This window comes from Myotis lucifugus, unplaced genomic scaffold, assembly GCF_000147115.1.
Source record: "Myotis lucifugus unplaced genomic scaffold, Myoluc2.0 scaffold_451, whole genome shotgun sequence".
NCBI lineage: Eukaryota > Metazoa > Chordata > Mammalia > Chiroptera > Vespertilionidae > Myotis > Myotis lucifugus.
Window position 1 is genome coordinate 570,096 of NW_005871499.1, and position 22,712 is coordinate 592,807.

The 22,712-nt window shown below is 41.3% G+C and overlaps 1 protein-coding gene across 5 annotated transcripts in view; it reads left to right on the top strand.

The window, feature by feature from the left end:
• ITPR2 (inositol 1,4,5-trisphosphate receptor type 2) overlaps window positions 1-15,989 on the top strand; it is a 417,029-nt gene extending 401,040 nt beyond the window's left edge. For 3 of the 5 annotated variants that reach the window (XM_023744346.1, XM_023744347.1, XM_023744348.1), the window contains 2 exons: window positions 12,395-12,556; window positions 13,251-13,406. In XM_023744346.1, the coding sequence (XP_023600114.1) occupies window positions 12,395-12,556; window positions 13,251-13,337 (249 nt within the window). In that variant the 3' untranslated portion in view covers window positions 13,338-13,406. Of the gene's footprint in view, window positions 1-12,394; window positions 12,557-13,250 lie in introns of all 5 variants that reach the window. The other 2 variants (XM_023744345.1, XM_023744344.1) reach the window with 2 other exon arrangements.
• The last annotated feature ends 6,723 nt before the right edge of the window (window positions 15,990-22,712 follow it).

Sequence of the window (22,712 nt, forward strand, 5' to 3'; positions counted from 1 at the left end):
TTTGTACTAGGCGTGTTATTGGAACATTGCATGTAAATGTATTTTATCTTGAAAATTGAGACATACTTCCCATGCAACTGGGCACATTGTTGCTTAAAGAAATCCGATGATTATTCCTTTAGGAAAGAAGGCTTTTGAAATGAATTTTAAATAACTTTTGTTTGGTTGGTTTGGGTATTAGCCAAAAGGCACCTGTATCTTAGGTTAAAATAATTAAATCTTTTTGCCAGTAGTTGGTAATTGTGGATAATCTATACCAAGACAATCTGTATTATATAGTTGTTTTGCCAAATCATTCCCCACATTTTTTCAGCAAATTAAAGAATGAGGCAGGAGAGACAAAGATTGACTCTGATGGACAGAAATGTGGGGAAACTGTGCTTATATAATACATAAATCATGACCAGGCTTATAGATCATAACCAAATACTTAAATAATGTTGAATAGATGTTGCTCTAATTCCAATAGGTAACATAATTCCCAACACAACACAATTAACTGTGAGGCTATGGGTGACATTCTTTTAAGTTTTAAGTAAGTATCCCAAATATAAAAAAATAAATGATTAAACTTTGGGGTGAACAACTACAATGCCTTTTAAAAATATTTATAACTGTTACACAAAGATGTACTCAAATTACATTAAAATCATAATAGAAAAAAAGTATTCCTGTCTGCTTGGTGACATTTATAGGCTGTAACGGAGCATCTGTTGGAGAGCTAAGGATAAACTTGAGTTCTCAACGGGATCTTGGAAGCCTTGGCTACCAACACTGGCAAAACCATCAGTTTTCCATTCCTGGCAATAAATTTTAAATCCAAATAAATCCTGTTTGTAAGGGCACTAAAAAGCCTTGTCAGCTCCGAAGTTAAGTAGGCACGCATCCACTGGCCGCGTATTGAAGCCAGAGACCGGGCCAAAGTGCACACATCTCCTATAATCTAATTTTCAAGCACAAACTACGGCAAAGCCAAATACGGCTCCAGAGTCAAGGCTTCTTTAACACAGTTCATAGCATGACCCCGGGCTTGGGTACCAGGCAAAGCAAAAGGTCAGCATCACTTCCCTGAAACTGTGACCTTTGAAGAAAGGTGGCGATGAGAGAAGAGATCAACTTGATGTGTCAAAGTGGCTCTCTGTGCCCCTCGGGTAAGATAAACAGAAAAGGAGGAAGTAAAAGGATTATTCGTGTGTTTAGTAAAATAGAGCAGGGCTAAAATAGCCCTGGAAACAAGCCTCATAGCTCTCTTTCTAAGTCCCAGTCCAGATAGACAAACGGAGTCAGCTCTGACTGGGAGGGGTGCCGCCCCTCTGGCCAGAGCTCTTGCAAAGAAACTGAGACAAAAATAGATTTCTTCCCTTCTGAGGTGGCCTCCCTTTTCTCTCCGTGTGTCAGTGATTTTCAGACGGTAGATTCTGAGAGCCATGGCAACTTGAGGAATTTGCATTTTTAAAAAGTGGGCACGTATAGGCCAAGGTTGCATTTGCGGATATGGAACAAATGAATAGGCTCCTCGTTTCCACAAGGTTACGAAGCCGTGGGGTGGGACAGAGTGGCGGGAAATCCCTCTGAAATTCCCAAGTAGCACTTGATGTGGGAAAATGTGACAGCTCACGTCAGGGTGACTCCTTGTTCTTGTCTCTGAAAATCTGTGACTTCAGGGATGTCATAATCCCATAGGTTACAGACCTCTCCTCCCACTCTCATTCTCTTTGCCCCAAACATATGTTTCTACATGCTGCACCCTCAGTGCCCTGCCCTCGCTCCCATTCCATTCTCCGCCCACCAGAAGCTTCTGCATGACATTCATTTTCCAACATCGTTTTAGCAAATCCTGACAGACATCCTAAAAGATAGGCATTATTTTCCCATTTTCAGAGGAAGCAACTTCAATAAGAATCTTCTTCAATCAGACACCTAATGAGGAGCAAAGCTGGGATTCGGAGAATGGGCTGCCTTCAGAACCCCCTGCCCTTTAAATCACAGCCTGCTCTATTGGATCTCTGCACATGTAAGCCCCATCTCAGTGGGGGACTGTCTAGAGTGGGTGCACCTTGGTTAATGTTAGCACAGAGCGTATACCTTTCCTGCACAAGTCACTTCGCCTTTTACCTGAGTACCCCTCACCTCCAGACCCTTGTGAAAAGGCGGCAGTAGTAGCAGAATTATTTTCTCCTGCATCCTCTATTTTGGCTTCTATGTTTATTCGCCTAACATTTATCGGAAGTCGACTATGTGCTAGACACTATTCTAGGCCCTAAGAACAATTGAGACAAAGCCCTGCCCTCCTTGAACTTGCACTCTATTGTTGGAAATAGACAAGTGTATAATGTAGGTCATGTCAGGGAACAATGAGGAAAAAAAACAAAGCAAGCAAAAGGTGTAGCGAGGGATGGAGGTATATTATATTGCATTGTCAGGAACAACCTCTCTAGGAAGGTAACATCTGAGCAGAGACCTCGATGGAGTAAGTAAGCAAGTCCTGGAAAGACCCAGGGGTCAGAAAGAGCCAATTTCTGGCAGGAATGGTGGGTTGTGAGGAGGACTACCAGGACAGCCCCTGTGGCTGGGCCTGCTGAGGAAGGAAGAGGGTGCAGGAGAAGGACACAGACTGAATCTCCTAGGGTCCCCTGGGCTTGGAAAGGAGTTTAGATTTTAAGCTAGAAAATTTTATTCTAAAAAATATATCAGTGCTTTCACATTTTGATTCAACAGCATTGATTATTTGTACCACACAAAATTCACTCCTGACAAGGGACTATGTGGAACAAACTAGAGTAAATCGTTTAAACCAGAGAAAATGCACAGGCTGGTGGATTTCAAATTGCTCCTAACCCTTCAGGCAGAACGGGTAAGGGGTAAAAGAGAGAATTTATTTAAGATCACAATCAAACATCATCCTTTTTCCCTTTATTCTTTTGCCATAACCACACCCTGGATAAATCCTCCTGCCTTGTGTGGTCATATCCTGTGTGTATAGAGCCGCAGGTCTCTGACTATGTTCTATCTTCTGTAGCTCTTCTGAAATGCCAACTACTTATAGGTCTCAGACCAGCAACACTTTGGAAAATTAGATGCCCAACTAGCCTCGTTTCCTGATTGCTTGTCCATTGCTTTTGGGACACCCTCCCACCCCCTTGCCACCTGCAGCAGCTGATTGCCACATGGCCCACAACCAGGTTGGAGCCTATTCTGACCCATCTATTCCATTTCAACCCTCGTTAGGGGCACTGCAATTCAATTCTGGCACTAACTACCCAGAGTTCGCACAACCCCCATAAGTTAGAGGGCGTGCCCCAAACGCAACTGTCCTTACTTCAGGCACCAACCATGCTTCCGGTGTCCCCAGGCCATCCGCACTTCTGAGACTGCCTGCAATTTCAGTGGTTCCCATAATCCCCTCAGGTTCAATAATTCACTAGAGAAACTCACAGAATTCAGAAAGACATTATATTTATCTTTACAGTTTCATTATAAAGGGTACAAATCAGGAGGACCAGCCAAATAGACACATGGGAGAAGGTCTGGGAGGGAACAGAGCTCCCATGCCTCTCCCGTGGAATCCGGGGTGTCGCCTTTTCTGCACATCAGTGTGTTTACCAACCAGGAAGTTCACTGAGCCTCAGAGTTCAGAGGTTTTAGTAGGCTTTTATAAGACTGAATCACGGGCCACATGATTGAACTTAATCTTCAGCCTTCCTCCCCACCCTGGTGGTTGGGTTTTCTCAAAGTCCCAACCTCTAGCCACTTGTGCTTGGTCTTTCTGGTAACTATCCCCCATCCTGAAGCTAACTAGGGGCTCACCAGTGTCACCTCATTAGCATAAACGCAGGTGTGATCAGGGACCTTATGAATAACAACGACATTTCTCTTATTTTACAAGTAGAAATTACTTCAGTATCTATTTCAGTTGTTCAAGTCTTTTATTCAGGAAATTCCAAGGATTTAGAGTCTTCCCTTAGAGACCAGGGACAAAGACCAGTACCAGTCAGATTATTTATTGTACAACAGTGTCCCAGCCAGAGAGGGTGAGGAACCTGGGAGTGAGCAGGTCTGCAGTGAAAAGGAGGGCAATGGAGGAAGAAGCAAATTGGAAGAAAAATGTGAGAACAAAACTGCCCAGGCTGCTATGGGGGCCATTAACATGAGTATATATACATGGTTTCAACTCTCAAGATGTGCATCCTCTAATTGAGGAGACAAGAAATAAACTCAAATTAGGAAGCAATTTAAAAGTTGGTCACTGCTCATTATAAAATGTCTCAGGGCAGCATCTGAGTTCTCATCAGCAGCCAATCATAACCAGGCATTATAGCATTTTATCGACTGGCTCCATCATGTGTCAGAAATGAGTTTTACAGGTAGGAATTGCTTCAGCCTCTGTTTTCAGTTTTTTCAAGTCTTCTATCAGATTGCTATAGAAGACCTGAAAAACAAGTAAAGACAACCAGGGAAATGTTTCAAGTATGGAAAAATGCATAAAACCTAAATAGCATCAGCTGAAAAATTTGTGAAATTGCATGAAGATGAGAAAGGTAATACCTACTGCATGATCAATAATTGTTTCTACATTGCATTTATATCAAACTGCTCTGTGACTCATGGCTGCTGTTCCTGTTCATGAAAACTTTGGGCCTTTTGTGTCTTTGCATCTTATTGTTATCAGCCTGGGAGCCATTATTCAAAAAGAGCCACACCCACCATCATCTGGAGTGACAGTGGACCACACTCTTCTTTCAGCCTCACTGCATCCTGGGCAGCCCATAGCTCTGCCCCATTTGAAGTTTTCCTTGTTCATCCTACTTTAAGTTACCTCATTTCTTCTCCCATGTCCCAGCTGCTGGGCTCATTGTGTTCAGAACAACATTGTCTGTGGACGCAGCTAGTCAGCTATTGATGCATTGGCAGCCTTAGTAAGATTCTTTTCAAGCTGTGCACCATCCTGTAATTGCTCCAAGTCCCAGAGCCATCTAGACAGTGGTCACTGCTATGCTCTGCAAAGCTGTAATCTTAAAGAGTTCAGTCCCATTTTGACATCACACCTTGCTGGCCCCTATCCTAGAAGAACATATTGGTTTGGACTCAATTCAGATTTTTTTAAATTCAGCATCCTCAATCCACATGATGTCCTCTTTGAAGAGTCTAGTGAAGAAATATTAGCTCTTTGATGCTGATGGGAAGTTCAGCCTGAGTGTAAGATTTCTTGGGTTCAACTTGGCACATCATCTTGGTCCAACTTTGAGTTTATTGTTAGGTCTCCGTGTCATGCCCATGCTCCAGCTCTTGGTGATAGACTTTGAAACAGTTCAGAGACGGTAGAGAAGCTACTGATGATATAGAAAATAAAACTAAGAGAAAAAAATTAATTATTTAGAGAAGGTCATTGGAATTAAGGAGAAATTTCAGAGGAGTATTAATATCCATCCATTTTATAAGAGAAAAAGAAAGAATGAGGAATAATGAGAGTGTTAGGTATGGAATACTCCCATGAGAAATATGTCAAACCCCTTTTTTATAGGAAATTTCTAAGTGACCAAATTACTTACGAATTTCTAATAAATAATACCTTAGAATCATCTTCTCAGCAACTTAATACATAAATACAATTTTCTTATTTACAGAGGCAGCCCAGATACTGTTATAAAACACTTTCATTCCCCTAACTAGTTGGTCCAGGTACCATAAATCATAGTCCTGATCCTATTGGAGTCCAGAAGTACCATAGTTTTGACTGGAACAGTCCTTCCTGGTTATACCATTCTCTCGGCAAATTTTTTTTTAATGTTTTTGTTGATTTTTAAAGAGAGAGGAAGGGAAAGGGAGAGAGCACATATTGATAAGAAAGAGATACATTAATTGGCTGCACCCTGCACTCCCCCTCCTGGGGATATAGCCCACAACTGGGGAATGCACCCCAACCGATTTCTGAGGGCATGGGACAACACTCAGCCAACTGAGCCACACTGGCCAGGGCTCTGCAAAGTTTCTAATAACACTCCTTTTATGCTCAACTGTATCCTTGTTAAGCCAACAAATTATATGATTACTCAATCAATGTATAACATGGGCACAGATAAGGATTGTTTTTTATTGTTTAAGGATGATTTTTTAATCTTTTTTATTGTTGACACTATTACAGATGGCCCTGTTTTCTTAAAGGTTCATCCAATGATTGATGATGTTAAGATATCACTGGTTTGGTTTTGGATTAGAGTGGTTGTTCTCAAACTTCAGTACACATCAGAATCACTTTTAGCGCTTATTAAAGCACAGATTACTGGGCCCCAATCTTAGACTTCTGATTCTGAAGGTCTGGGGTATGGCTGAGAATTTGCATTTCAAACCATTTCCCAATGATGTTGATGCTGCTAGCCCAGGGGAGACAGGCTTAGAGGACAACCAACTCTTTCCCTCTGCTTGGGTAGTATTTTGAAGACAAAGGAAAAGACATAAGGATAGACTGAACAAGTTAAAGAACAATTTGATAAAATGTCTTAATATTAGGGACTAGTAAAAAAAATCAGCTGGTGAGCTGGCCAACTGCAAACTCAGTTTAATCAGATTATGATGGGCAAAGCTCTGGCATGATAGCCACGTGGGGGCCCTTCACTGAGCTCCCCTGTGCAATTTTGAGATTTGGGAACTATTAATTAAGTAGTTTGCTCTCAAAGAAAAAAAAAGAGCATTTTTTATTCCAAAGGAGGAATTTACATAGTCTTCTAGAAGGTTTACTCATTTCTTTGTGTGAGACAAACCTATATGTGCATATATGTGAGGGGGAAAGACAGTGAAGTAAAAACAGTAACATATACAGTTGTTAAAACAGATTTTAATTCCATTTGTTTTTGTGTTGCATTTGATGACTCTAGTGTTAAAAGATTTCTGGGAATGTTTTTTCTCTAGAAATAGTATTTTCTGTATAGGCATTGTGTGTGTGTTTGTGTGTGTGTGTGTGTGTGATTTTCCTTGAGTTCTACATATGAATTTATTATTTTGTAATCTATTATTCTTAATTTTCCTCCTAATAAGTCACATACAGTGGAGATGAATATGATGATTACATTTGAGAGAAATTTCAGGAGAGCCCTATCAAAATATCAGACAGGACATACAGAAAGCTGTTTTGATTTACATTTTAGAAAAAAATTTACCAATTATATGTCAATCCAGTTGAATTTCAAAGGACACAGTTGGATCCTTTCTCCACTTCCAGTCCATCTTTTCTTCCTTATGGACCCAGGGCCTGCAACTAAACTCCTGTGAGAGCAGCCTCTTCATTGCCCTCCTTGAGTAACACTTGTCATACACATGTGGTATGTTCATTAGGAATGAGGCTAGAAACCCAGGAAAGCAGGAATGGTGTCTGGGAGATTACTGGGCCCCAATCTTAGACTTCTGCCTAAGCCTGAATGCTGTGTTTCTGTTAGCTCACTTGGTGAACTCCATATTTGGCTCAGTAATTTGATTTTTAATGTCTGCCTTGAATTCATAACTCACAGAATAACAAGCTGGAAGAGGCATAGAGACACCTGGGGTAATGTGCTAGTTGTACAGATGAGAAACCGAGACTCGGGGAGTAAGACTTTTTCTCCCTCTTCTATCACATAACTAGTTTTTGGCTGAGCTAAAACCAGAACCCAGTGTCCTGACTCCTAGGTCAGTGCTCTTTGCATTATGCTGTGTTGCCTCTCTCCTGTAAATGGGGCATCACATTGAAGAACCACACATGAAAACAAAGCAGGCTAAGCTTTGACTGACACTGACAACCTAAACATTTTATTGAATAACTACAAAATTAAATAAGTAAAACTGATCCGACTGCTGGAGGGACTATTTGAAAGATTTTTACACTCCTATCGAATCATCTTCTAGTCATCTAGAAAGGAACATTATTGTTAGAATTCAGGGAGACCAAGAGGGGTGTGCTTAGCAAGCCCTGTGTGTCCCTTTTCAGAGACATGACCAGTTGTATTTGAGAAGCCTTGAGAAGCTCTGAATTTCCACCCACCAAGACATTGGGATCTCACATTGCAGCCTCAGAGTCTAACAGTCAATCTGCAACTTCCCTGGCTATATACTACCCTGTGGTCAAATATTTTCATTCCTGGTGAAATAAGGAAATGATTTCATACTGACTAACCCAAGTCAGCATGGGAATCTGCCCATCATAATCATGAGATGTACACAGCATGTATGAGTAACCGAGAAGTAACCAATCAGATCTAACTGCTTTGCTGGAGGGCGGACACATACAAGTTGGCATGGTGAGGAAGTGGGGTCCTGTGCACTGGCCGCTGTTCTGGGTGTCTGTCCTGCAGTTCTGGCTCAGGTTCAAGTCCTGGTCTGAACTTTCTCGCCCACTCAGGGTGAGCCTTGCATGGAGGCCACTCGGGGTGCCATTGGATGAGAGAGGAACCTTGGAGTATTTAATTGGGAGCCGCTTTGAATGAAAAAGCACATGCATTTATTCTAAGAAAACTGTTGTATTTGACTTAATTTTGGTGAAAAGGATGTACTTTCTACACTAATTTGAAGAAACATCAGTTAGAGAAATTAGCTTTAAAAGACTAGCTTTATGCAAAAAAAAAAAAAAAGAGGACAAAAACAATTTAGGTTGGTGTGTTGTTGTTTTTTTCCATTTCAGTGAGAGATGTAAGACATTCAAGTCAAGTTCTTTAAAAACCAAGAAAAGAAACCACAAAGCATTCAATATGGAAAAAAATAATAATTACACATTTTTTTCTTACTTTCAGATTATGGTCAGTTGATATACAGAGGAAGGGAGGAATGAAATAAAATGCACAGAAGTAGGAGGGAAAAGACTGAGAAACAAGCAAACGACAAAAACAGAAAGATACAAGCAGTGAAAGAAAGATGAGAAAAACCAAAAGAGGATTAAAAAAGAGAATGATTTTTAGGGACTAAGAGAAAGGATGAGAGTGTCTATCATGTACTTTCCTACCGGGCCCCTAAGCACAGCTTGCTGTTGTTTTTCTCATCCTTTGATTGAAGTCTCCCTCCAGGTAGACTGTTAATTCCATAAGCACGAGAATGAGCTGGGTGTTGTTCACTATTGTTTTCCCAGTGCCCAGCACAGACATAGAAAACACAGTAAGAATTAGTAAATGAATGGATGAACTAGGAACAAGGGAAGAAAAAATGTGCAAGGAAAGAGAGTCCTGTAGCCCAAAGTCTGGGGTGATGGTCCCCCAAGAGTTGGTTGTTTCCTCAAGAGCCGGAGACTCAGGAATACAGTAACCTCTTTGCAGGTCGTGTCATGAAACCTCACCCATGTTCTCTTTGGCTCACTTACCACCTGCTCGCTAAGCATGAGAATATTTTGCCTCTGTTTCTTTTGAAAACTTTCTGAAAATTGATGTTTTCACCATCCACACCTTGGGTATCGCTATGTCACCTGGTACCTTCTCTCCCCAGGCTCAGCTATCTAAGGCTCTCAAACCCTTCGGTCCCATCAGCCCCCTGGAGTCTGCCATTATAGACCAACGCTCCTCTCCCCAAGTGCTGCCTTCTTGGTTCTCCCAAGAGGCGTGCCTTCACTTTTAACCACCTGGTGGCAATGGGCCATCTTCCCAACCCCTCGACACTAAGGGCCTTAGAAGAGAGTCAGCAGACTCGGCTCCCCATCGCCAAGACATCACCACGCCTTCACCCTCACGTGAAATGCATTTTCCAAGCCTCCACATCACTGTCCTCCAATACCGCCTGGGCACTCCTATACATTCATCACAGATTTTGGCCCATGGCTGCCCACAGTCCCCTCATCCACCCTATCGCTGACCTCCCCCAGGATGACTTCAAGGACTTTGGGCCTGATTCATCCAAAAGATTAGCCTCTGAAAATACAGTGATTTTTTAAATTGTAGTAAAATATGCATAACATAAAATTAACCATTTTTAAGTGCACAGTTTTGTGGCAGTAAGTACATTTACATTGTTATGCAACCATCACCACCATCTATCTCCAGGGAATTTTCATCTCCCCCCCAAATAAAACTCTGATCCCATTAAATACTGACTCCCCAAATTCGCCAATATTTTATCAGATATAAAGGACTCTCTTCGTAGAATTTTTACTTCCTAAAGTTGTTCTACTTTTCGAATTTTAAAATGTATCATTGCACTTTCTATCCACAGTCTCCAGTCTTACCAAGCAATCTCGATGCACACAGATCTGGGTTGGGATCTCAGCTAAAACATTTGTTAGCCTCAGTTTCTTCATTTGTAAAGTTCAGATAATAGATAATACTGTACTTAATCCACAGACTAAAGAGATAAGAGAGCTGACGTTCATTGGATGGTTGAAAGGATTCGGTGCTTATAGAACCTTCAGCACAGGTGTCTTCTTCTCCATCCTTCCTACCAGTCCCCACAGTCATGCTCCTCATTCCAATCACTGCTTTGCTGTCATCCTTATCCTCCTCTCACCTTAGTCCTTCTGGCACCGATTCCAGGGGATACCCCGTCCTCTATTGGTCCAGCTCTCTGCCTCCACCAACCGACCTGGGCCGTTGGTGACCAATAGTCTTTGCTGTGGTCACTAGAAGGCATGGTCTCCCACCCCACTAGGCCGTCCATCCTGTCAGTTACAGGCATTTAACAGGCCCCCTATTTGACTTGCCATTCCCCACACCAGCTTTTTCTGCTCTTTTCCCTTCACTCCATCTCCCTATTTTGCCACTACCCCAGGGTTGTCATCTATCTTCTGTGTTTTTATAGACCCGAGTTCTTAAAGTTTAGTGCACGAAGGAATAATGCACAACCCCTAAGAGGTCGACTTGGTGAGAGGAGATGAGGTGGAAATCTGCAATTTTAACAAGCAGCCCAGGTGATTTTGGTATAGGTAATGCACTGTCCACTTTTCTCTGAGGGCTGTCTGAAGCCACAAGCTCTTTGAGAGCAACACCTTGTCTTCTCTGATTTTCATCTCTAAATACCTGGCAATAGATGGGGAAGGATTGATAGAATGAATGAATCTGGCTGTCACTCTGCATTTCAGAATAAGTTACCACTCTCCTTTTGAAATGCTAATTAGCGACAGCAGTTTAAATGCAGTTTAAAACTCTTTCAGATGTTTTATCCTTAATCCTTTATCATCCCTTTTCATTGCCATTGAGAGTAGGGGATTATTAAGAACTTGGTATTCTCAGACTAGAACAACAACTACCAAAAAGAAAAAAAGAACCAACCCAAGGGCTGGGTGAGAATCAGACAGAAGAGCAGAGATATGTAGGTTGGGCCTTTCCACTGTATCTTAGGGAGGAACTACTGTGTTAACGCTCATTCTAAGGATCTGCCAGGCAGAAGTCTTTATGGCCACTTCGTAGTGGGCTTTTCCGGAGCAGAAAACATCTTAAGCAGGAAGGTCACTGCTGGGGCTGTTGGGAGAAGGTGACTTAGGGAAACTGGTAAATAAGGATGCAGACTGACAGACCTGGCCCGTGGTGGGAACACACCCCACTTCAAAGACTTCACATCCTAGCTCTCCCAGTTCCTAGTTTGTGACGTGGGTAATTTAACTGTTGGGGTCGCTTGTTTCCTCATTTGTAACATGGGGACAGTGCGATTTCCCTTGCAGGCTTTTTTGAGGGTTCAAGATGGAATGTGAGTAACGCACAGTGATTCTATGATGTCGGGCTATCAGGCAGTTTCCAAGAGGCCTGGGTATCTGGTTATCCCTTTGTCTCTACGGCAATGAAGGGGAATCGCGTGCACACATACCTGCACCAAGGCCACCTAGAAAAACAGAAGTGGGACCAGCTGTTGCCCTCTGGGGAAGTCTGACTCTGAAGCCTCACCCTTCTGTAGTAAAATGTTTCCAAAGGGAGCAGACAGAGTAACCTAGGGCCATGCCCTCCCACTTCCCTCTTCCTGAGCCCGCTCCGAGCCTGCCTTGGGGAAGTGGGAGGTAAACTTGCGTAGGTGGCTGGAACTGAAACATTTCTTTTACCACTTTCCTGTCCCTCCACCCCTTTCTCTTTTGTGCCCGGGGAGGTGGGGAGGAGAAACAGCTCAGGCCTGTGCTGTACCCACACATTTGGATCTGCTCCCCCAGCCTCCAGAGCCTACCTCATCATTCACCAAGATTCATTGAATGCCTGCAGGGTTCAGGGCGCTGTTCTCAATGTTGTATCCCGGACCTCCCTGGGAGCCCATAGGAAGTTTGTTGAAATAGTTAAGATATTCCCCCAGCTCGTGAAGAGCAATATGTAACCCCCACTTCATTCCAACCCTCAGCCCCTCCCCATCCGTGGCTAAAATGAGTGCTTAAAAATGTTTGATTTATCTGTTAATAATAATGAACACCTATAAACAGTCTCCAGGCTTCCTTCCATACCTACTCCCTTGTTCCTGAATATTTATTTGCTTTTAGGAGAAGAACTTGGATTGGTTTCCTCGGATGCGAGCCATGTCCCTTGTTAGCAATGAAGGTGACAATGAGCAAAATGAGATTCGGAACCTGCAGGAGAAGTTGGAATCGACCATGAGTCTGGTCAAACAGCTGTCGGGTCAGCTGGCGGAGCTCAAGGAGCAGGTCAGTGGGTCCAGGGAGCTGGGGCTGAGTGAGGGGGAGGCATTCACCACCTTGAGTGCGGGAGACACAGAGACTCCTGGGAGCAAGCTTGTGGAATTTATTAATTCCGATTAAGAAAGCCCACGTTGTGCTGTTGGAACATCTCAGCAAGCAGGGGCTTCTGCTTCGCCACCTCCCCATCTTGTGTGAACCTTCTCCTTCTGTGAAAGGGGGAAGGAAGGCACGGATGCCAAAATACAAAGACCTCTTTGCACTTTTTTGATAGAAACTCATATTTTCTGCCATCAGAGTAATTAAACTCATTGGAAAGGCAGATCATCATTAGTATCTGTCATCGCTATAATCAACCCCTACATCGTGTAAAATTGTTAGCATCTGTAAAAATAATATCGAAAGTGACTGTGGGAGCTGTGAAAATGACTCTGGTGTTGGGGGGTGACTATGTGACAAGCAAGGGCTGCTTTAAAAGAACCATGGTTCCTGTTTCTTACCCACAGAGACGGGGTTTGCTTTGTTTTCTCTGTTTATGGAAATGCACTTTAAAAATATTCTCTCTGTTTTGAAGAAACATATTCTCTACGATCCCAAGGCAGCCCTGTAGGTGCTTGGGAAATGTTAACCCAAAACGGTGTGGCCCACCAGCACTGGGAGAGAGTGAGGAAATCAGCTCAACACACTGTCTCTTTCTCCCCAGATGACAGAACAAAGGAAGAATAAGCAGAGACTGGGCTTTCTCGGATCAAACACACCCCATGTGAATCATCACATGCCGCCACACTGATACCATGGGGGAGAGCCGTGACTGGCCTTTCATCAGCGCCCTGCCTGACCACTGAATACAGAACTGAGCTGGAGGGGAGTGAACAGTGCCTATTGTTGAAAAGTTAAAAACAACCAAGTGCCAAGATGTTGCCTGGTGTAGCTCCGGGAACAATTTATAACTGTGTTTTCATGGTTGAGAAGACCAAACTCAAAAATGCAGCGGCTGGAAAGCACACATCACGCCTTCTTTACGCAACGTGAAGGGACTTGCTCACGTGGACGGAGAGGGCAGGGAGAGGCAGGGCTGCAGGAGATGCCGTGCAGGGAGAACCACCTTTTGCTAAGTCGTTAAAGAGTCGGTTTTGTCTTAAACGCTGACTGCAGCCTTTGTCACGGTTGGTTGGGCTTCTTTCTTTTAATTATGGCATGTAGGTCAGTGATACAGGAAGTCATACTCGGGTGGCTAAGTTTTTACTATAGAAAATAAGTGAAAAAGATTAAAAAATGAGAGTTGCAAAGAAAAATGTTAGTGCTTCCAAACCGTAGCTGTCACAGGGCAATGTCCTTATTTATAACATGCAACGCAATGGATTTGCGGCTCTAGCAACTAGTGCTGGGAGCCTGTGCCCCTCAAGCTGACATCACAATGGGATGTGATTGCTTTCTCCCAGATCCAGAGGGGCTCTGTCAATATAGAGCACAAAAGGGGGTCTTCAGAGAACTCGGGAAAAGCATGTCAATCATGTATAGGCTGAGATTTTCAAAGATTTGGGGAAGAAAAAGCTACAGTAAGCCCCAGGGAAGAGTTTTTTGAGTGTATGTGTGCTTTAAAATATATTGAGATTAATAAATGAAAATGGTTGAAGATGACAGGAAATACTGAGAAACTTACGAGAGTGGCATTTTATAAATATGGAGTAAAAGCTATTTGATTCATGTTTGCTGTGCTTAAAAGGAACTGAGTGGTTTTATTCCTGCAGTTGGGGAGGGAGGGGAAAAATCTAAGAACTTTATTGAATACTCAAGAAAATGAAGCATATCAATTGCATATTTTAAAACTGTATTTAGTGAGAGCTTTTCAGAATGTAGAAAGATAATAATCTCTTCCCCAGATTATTTTTATGTTAAATTAGTGCAACTCAAATTTGTGGAAAGAGAAAATAACCTGCCATACCCATGTTATTCTTAGAAACGATGCTTTCAGAGTGTTAAAGCAAAATTGAGATATTGAAAGTATTAGGGGACCACTGTGTGGCCAGAGAGCAAGGCACAGGACACCCAAGTCTGGGAGATTCTTTGCAAGTTGACCTTCTGGCCCTGGCCCCCCAAGAACAAAAAATTGCCTCCAGAATCTTCAACTCTGACCTTATTACCACCAAGGTTGAAGGTCTGGGCAAGGTTTGCTATGACTGTTTTTAAAGCTTTGAGATTGTTTTGATATAGTTTAAGCTATTGGATCCTAAAATTCTCAAATCATTGGGCTAGGTAGATTAGAAAGGATGCCTAGACCAGCCATGTTAAAATGTAGACTTGGAGAGAAACTGTTGAAACCTCGATCAACAAATTTTTGAGCTGAATCTCTTGTCACCCCCCTAATCCCAGCCTCTCCCCAAGGTGAGAATTCTTCAGTCTGACATGAGTGTCATTTTCCTGACCAACTGCTGAAGTACCATGGTCCAGAGACGAAGAAATTGAGATATATATCCGCGGGCAGCACAGAACTCTGAACCTATTAGGCAATCAATAAGTGTATGAGAATTCCACCGTCACTAATCACCTTTAATTCTTTATTAAAACTTTAAACCCTCTCACATATTTGATTCTTTTTAAATGTCTTCACCAAAACCTAAGTAGAACAAAGCATCCATTGTTTTCATCCAAGACCATCATTGTTATAACATCATTAGATAACTATTTTAATTAGGCAGAGAGTTTGGGGAGTAGGGCAAAGAAAAGGGGTAGATTGAGCATATTCTAGTTTAGGGATCTATCTCACAAAATCAAATATTTTTGATGTCTGAACATCAAGAGAATAGATTAATTTTTACAGATGAGAGCAACCTGTCTTTCAGATGATGAACTGTGTAGCCTTTCCTGACACTGTGATAGTTCTTTTTTTTATAGGACTAAGCCATTGTGTTAGTGGTAGCTCACCCTTTCTCAGCATATTGTCTCCTATGGGAAGTAGCCAGAAAATTGCAACTAAAAAGATTCTTATTTGTTCAGAATTAAAATATTTCTCAGTTGTGCTTCTCTTTCTTTTCTGCCTAAGTACTTAGAGATTACAGGGCAAAATGAACAAAACAAAGCAAATAAAAAAGGCATTTGCAGGCTATTAATTCATGACAAAGATAATAATGCAGAAATTTGACATCTGATTTATATGTTACATATATGTTTGTAATGCAACCGGAATATTTGACCTAGACAAGTATTAGTTAACATTCTCATATTTATATAGTGACATTACATACAATCATCCTTGATTTTGATGTTAAGGGAAATGTTTTCCTATTTATTTGTTAAAATCCACAGGAGGTTAAAAGTATCAGTTAATGCTGAATAGTTTAATGAAAGTATGTTTCTTAAATTAAAATATCATTTTTAGATGAGAAAATGTTGGTATCATATAAGACTATAATATAAATAAATAAATTGTATACATGTAAAATTTATCATTTTCTTCCCCTTAAAAAGTTAGTTTAGAAAAGGGTTTATTTTCTTAAATATTGAACTTTTCTGTTGATGAAGAGGATGCAGTTTCTAGATGGTTGATAATATCTGGAAGATATTTCATCCAAGTCGGAACTGTGTGCTTGTCATATTCTCCACTCACAGTTCATTCTTTTGAATGTTCTTTTTAGTTTATAGTTGTTTTATTACAAACAGCGATACAGCCACCCCCTACCTCCATGCCCCGGGACTAAGATGAATGGAAAGACAGGGGATCTGGGGTCAGTGAAAGTGGAGATTGGGGCTTCCTTATGATTAGGGGAAAGAAGGAGTAAATGACAGATGTTAGGAAGAAAAGAGCTTACCCTCCAGGGCCCAGTAGAATGGCATAATGGCATACCAGATTACAGACTCAAGGGATGCTGCTTACACGTGCAAAGGAAAGAGCTTTGTGGAAGAGTAGCTATAGGGTGCGTGTTCCCTCAGCGGGTCTTAAAGCTACACGGAATAACAAATCGGCATATTCTGACCCACAGACCCTTTCCAATATTCCATGACACATACTACAGTGCAAAACAGAGTGGATCAGGCATCTGAAACAAACGCAGATGCCACAGGAACCAGGAAAGTCACTTGAATGGGTGAAATTGTGGCGTCCACACCATACATAGGGAATGGGGAGGCCATGGTGAGCTTTCTCTTTGCAAAATTTGACAACTGATTCCAATGTTTAGAAAATCCCTGAGGTCAGTTGAGGCCTTCTAGTCACTCATTTGTTATCTCCCCTGTAGCCACTCATTTGCTCTCTCTGACGTCATTGTAAAGCTATTCCATTTAATAGAAGAAAGGACTAAAACCAAGCACAGGAGCTAAAATGCATGTGAAACTTGAGAAATCTGAAAACAAATCCAGTTATCATCTATGAACTAGTAGGTTTCCACAGACTTGGATAATTTATCAAATTATTAGACCAGTACTTCTCATTTCACCAGTAGACGGTTTTCCCCCCAAAGTAGAGGATTCCACTATTTGCTGCAAAAAAAGGACATGATTCTAATATATGTCAAGACCAGATAAGTATAATTTATAAATTATTATTAATAAAATTGGATATGTATAACTATTTCACGTGTGATACTTTAAGTGCCTTATTCATTTCTTACCATGTTTCTAAATAACATATCCGTTGGTATGAAAGTCGTTATTATTGCTATTTTACTTAGAGAGACATGAGAGGCAAAAAATTGGTGACTTGAACTACGCTGATGAGCTAATCCATATGAACATTATGCCCAGCATTTATACAGAGTTGGTCAAAACCCTAATTGGCCAATGCCTATTGGTGTGTGTATTGGGGAGGGGGGTGGGAGGGGGGGTTCATACCCAGCTTAGACTTATTGGGCACAGGGCATTTGGTCATCTAGGATTTCCTGGTTGTTAACACCCAGCACTTCAAATAATAGTTCCCCTCAGCCAGCTGAAATCAAAATGAGTTGCTTGAGTCACATGCAAACAATGAATAGAGTTATTTGCTCATGTGGCCTTTTTCCAGTGTGCCACAGTTCCTTGAAGAAGTGTGGCAGAAATTATTTTGTTTGGAAATCAGAGGAAAGGTTGGAGGAGGGCAATTGGACAATGAGTTCCTCTTGCAATGAGCGTAATTGGCACGAAGGGCAGGAGTATGAAAGTGGAGGGGAATGTGATGGACGTCCGCAAGTTACCCTGCCTTTGACTGGCCAACCGGGGTGTTTTGCATCTTAGGAGGCCAAGTCTTCAGGGAAGAACCGCAGGCTAGAAATCGGTGAACTTTAGCCTCTCCTATGTTCCTCCCGACAGCAGGATTGCTAACACATCACATGGAGCCAACTACATGGCAAACAAAGAAACACAGGAGCCAAATTTTATGCAGATAGAAAATGCATAAGAACAGAAATTAGTTGTTGAGTTCAGTTTAACTCAATTTAACAGAAAATTCTGGTTTTTACACTTCAATATGGATTTTCCCCTGATGTCTATTTTCTTTTAGCTCCAGTTATTTGGGGTAAAAGCAGGTCCAGGTAGAGTTGCCCTCCTCACAGCTGTGGGAACGTGCATGCAGGGTGGATTTCCTCAGCACATCCTTTCAAAGTTCTCCTCTAAAATTGGTTTCCATAGGAAAAAGGCTCTGAGGCTGCTCCCTGCTCTTATAACTGCTTTTAGTTTTGTTTTTATAATTGTCTTCCCTTTGGACAATTTTATCTGCCTTTCTGTAAGCCATAATCTGTTCCTTCTCTTTCAATGTAGATCAAATGTTTGTGATTCTATCTTCTCAGCAGTATATTAAAATAAAAATTCTCTGAAGACAATACCTTAAAATTAGACCCAGCTTTATAAAAAATATTCATTTAGCCCTGGCCGGTTTGGCTCAGTGGATGGAGCATTGGCCTGCGGACTGAAGGGTCCCAGGTTAGATTCCGGCCAAGGGCACATGCCTGGGTTGCAGGCTCCTTCCCCAGTGGGGGGTGTGCAGGAGGCAGCCAATCAATGATTCTCTCTCATCATTGATGTTTCTATCTCTCTCTCCTTCCTTCCTCTCTGAAGTCAATAAAGAAATATATTATAAAAAATATTCATTTATTTTGTATTAACTTGGCTTTATCAGAGAAGCAAAATCATGATAGGTGGCATAGACTGAGAGATTTACAGTGGAGTTTCTCATTATGCAGTCATAGTGAACAGCTCTGTGGAAAGCTGGTGCTTCTGCATCTGGTTGTGGGTCTGAAGTCACTGTAAGTCAGGGGGCTGGCAGTCAGGATGAAAAGCTGGATGTGAAGCAGGGAAGAGCGAGGGCAAACGAATCCATGGGGGCAGATTTGTATCTACTTCTCACCATCTCCAAACTGCATAGCCTATGTGACCTAAAAAAGAAGCTGGTGGCCTTCACCAAGGAGTTGCATGTGCCTCTGACCCAGGACTCAAAACTCAGAAAACTGGAAAAGGTCTGCTGGGAGCGGGAGCACTGCAGGCTGGCTGCTGCCCCACACCAACCAACTGAGCCAGGAGATCAAGCTGTGAGCTGCAGCAGCGCCTTTGCCTACTTCTTCTGAACTTAATGGCTGTTGCTTCACTTCCAACTTCCACATCTCATGAAAATATCTCCTGTGGTCAAAATTAACCTGTAAGCCTGTGAGAAAGGAGATTCTGGGAAATGTAGTTCCAGCAAAGCCAAACTGACACAATAGTACAAAGCTACGCCACTGGAGTAGGCCTTAATGCTCACCAATAGTGATGCTCTTTTTCATACTGGAGCCACAGACACACATTTCCCAGTACCCGTTGCAGTTTGGTGAAAACACACGACTAGTTCTGACCAATGGATTGTGAGTGCAGTTGACAAGCTGAAGCAGTAAAAAGTCTCTGGACAACCTCCAGTTCTTTCTCCCCCACATCAATCATGGAGGCCAAGATGAAACCAGCCTAAATCCCTGAGTCACCTCTTTGAAGCGAACTACTCTAGAGACCCTAGAGAATCTTTTTTATTTTATTTTTATTGATTTCAGAGAGGCAGGGAGAGGGAGCAAGAGATAGAAACATCAATGATGAATCATCTATCGGCTGCCTCCTGCATGTCCCCTACTGGGGATCGAGCCTGCAACCAAGGTATGTGTCCTGACTGGAGATCTAACCATGATCTCCTGGTTCATAGCTCAGTGGTCAACCAACTGAGCTACACCAGTCGAGCTAGAGAGTCTTAATACACACAGCAGAAGTGGTATGAGTGAAAAATAAACTTTCATGTGTCAAACTATTGAAATTTCAGAGCTTTTTTGGTTGTTAAATGAGATTTGGGAGTTTATGATTGTTACTATAGCATTAACCTGCCTACCTAACATATGTATAAGTCACCAGAAAATTGACCCAAGTATAAAACTTCTGGGATGTATTCAATAAAAATATAAAATAAATACCTATATATGCAAAATATTCATTATATCATTATATATATAATTCAAAATTTGAATGCAGTCCAAAGATCCAGTAATTTGGGCAAGTTTAAAATTTGTGATTCAATCATGGGATAGAATAATATGAAATCTATGTGAAGTATATAAAATGAGACATTAGAAAACAGGATAAACTTAAAAGGTGGCTACAAATTATATGTACACTACTAACTATAAAAATCATGTTTCTCAAAATTGAACAAAATACTCTATAATGATAATTGTTTTAAAATAGCTGTAGTATTATACATTATTCCTGTTCTTTATTTTCTAGACATTTTTTAGGTTTTAAAATTGATTTGGTAGTTTAATAATATTTTTTAAATGAAATTAAAGTTGTATTTACTCCATCAAATATTTCCTAAGAACATATTTTCCCAAAATATTTACATTTTCATAGGATCACTGGAATTGTAGATTAAGTGAATATCATAGCCACGGTTTATAATGGTTTCAATAAGGCATTTAAGAAAAATTACATGATATTCCTATGTACAAGAGAGAAAAATTTGTCCTGGATCAGATTAGTTTTCTGCAAGTGAACAATTCTACTAAATGTGAGATTAGAGTAAAATATCCGGCCTATTGTTAGATCTCTGCCCTTGGCCTTTTCCTGGTCAACATTTATTTCAATGTCTGGAATAAAGAAATACATGGCAAAATTATAAAATGTGGAGCTGGCATAAAGTTGGGAAGTAGAGTGAACATGAGCAATGACAGAGTAACAATAATGTCAGAAAACTGGAACAATGAACAAAGCTATTCTAATGAACTTTAACTGAGAAATATAAAGTTTAGCTCCAAAAAGCCCAGTTGCATCAATAGAGGATACAGCAGACAAAAATCAAAGAAACCTTGAGATTTTCAACAACCTCTAGGTCAGCGGTTTTCAACCTGGGGGTCGAACGACCCTTTTACAGGGGTCGAACGACCCTTTTACAGGGGTCGCCTAAATACATCCTGTATATCAGATATTTACATTACGATTCATAACAGTAGAAAAATTACAGTTATGAAGTAGCAACGAAAATAATTTTATGGTTGGGGGTCACCACAATATGAGGGACTGTATTAAAGGGTCGCAGCATTAGGAAGGTTGAGAACCACTGCTCTAGGTCCATATTTATATATTCAGTTATTTTTAAATGTTTATTTAGTGCTTATTATATTTTTAAAATATTGCAGAGGTCCAGGCAAGATCTGATAAGGGTTTTATTTTAGAGAGTAAGCATTGTATGGTGTCATCACTGTGATCTTCTAACACCTTCTTTTCAATGTCCGATAGCTGTAAAGACATGAGTGATGGATAGTAGATATTTGGCAACAGGATTAGTTCCCCTTGTAACTAACCCCTCTTTCTATCCAATGGGGTAGAAAGAGGGGTTAGTTACAAGGAATATTCAAAAAGGAGAATCTACAGAATCTGGTGTTCAATTGGGTGAGGAAGAAGGAAGAAGGAGGAATCCAGAATGAGTCTTGGGCTTTTACTGGATGAATGGGAAAATAGTGATGCTGTCCATTGAGATAGGGAATACTGGAAGGAGTACACTGGGGTGGGACTGTGGAGAGACTAGAAGATGCGTTTATATTTGAACATACTGAGTTTTATTTCTTTAAGAGGCATCCAGAAAGAATTGGCTGTTAGATACTTGGATATATAGGTCTAGAGTCCATGAAAGAAGTTGGTACTAAAGATAAAAGATTTAAGAGTCATTGAGATATACATGACAGTAAGACCAAAGGAATAAACAAGTGCTAAAAGACAGAGAGTAGACATTAAGAAGAGAAGAAGGTCCAGGATAGAGCCCCAAAGAAAATCAAACAAAAGAAGGGGGGAAAATGAGAAAGAAAAATCATAGACCTGTGCAAGAACAAAAAGGAGAAAACTTTGACTCACTCTCACAGTTTGCTCTTAATTTATCTGAAAACAGGTGGCCGTCCCCTTTTACATGAAAACTATATTCTGAGTCAGTCAGTTCCCATGTCAACCTTCCTTTCCTATCAAACTTCTTATTCTACCTCTAGAGATAGACTTTCTGTATCTGACACCACATATAAGTAGAATGGGGTGGACGAGAAGTAAGGTGTATCTTGGCATGTGTGGACAATGGAGGAAGAGTGCTGTGAGCCTGAAAAGGAAGGGCGCTAGGAGTAATGCTTACTGGGCATTGTGGTTCTCCACATATTTTGAATAAAAAGTAATGCACTGCATCTGACGCTTAGAGAATCTAGAAATCAGTGGAGAAGGGAAGCACTTCTGCTTCTTTAAGGATTATTTGCTGGGCATTGCAATTTGGAGGGGCAGCCATTCATATCAACCTGTTTAAGCAAGAGGACCAAAGTGGGAGTGAAGAAAATGGTCTTCTACCCAAAGGAGCCCTGGATTCTCCTTCCTCCAGCACTGCCGATTGATGGCAGCTGGAAAGGCAGCACTGAACGGGCTCAGGGGAGCACAAGATGCCCCAAGGAAGCAAGTCCCAGCCACACTTAGAAGTCAACCTTCATATCGTAGAGATACAACTGAATGCTGAACTAAAAAGGAAGTGACAGAAGAGCCTTCTCTGTACCTGAATTTTTAAATTTGGTTACATGAAAAACTACAGATAAATATAAGCTCAAGAGATTTTAAATGAGAAGCATATTATCATCACCAGTTCACACTCACTTTGTAACCCTAGGTTACAAATTTTGGGCTTCAAAAAAACCTGAACCTCCATGAGTTCATTGTAAAAAGCTAT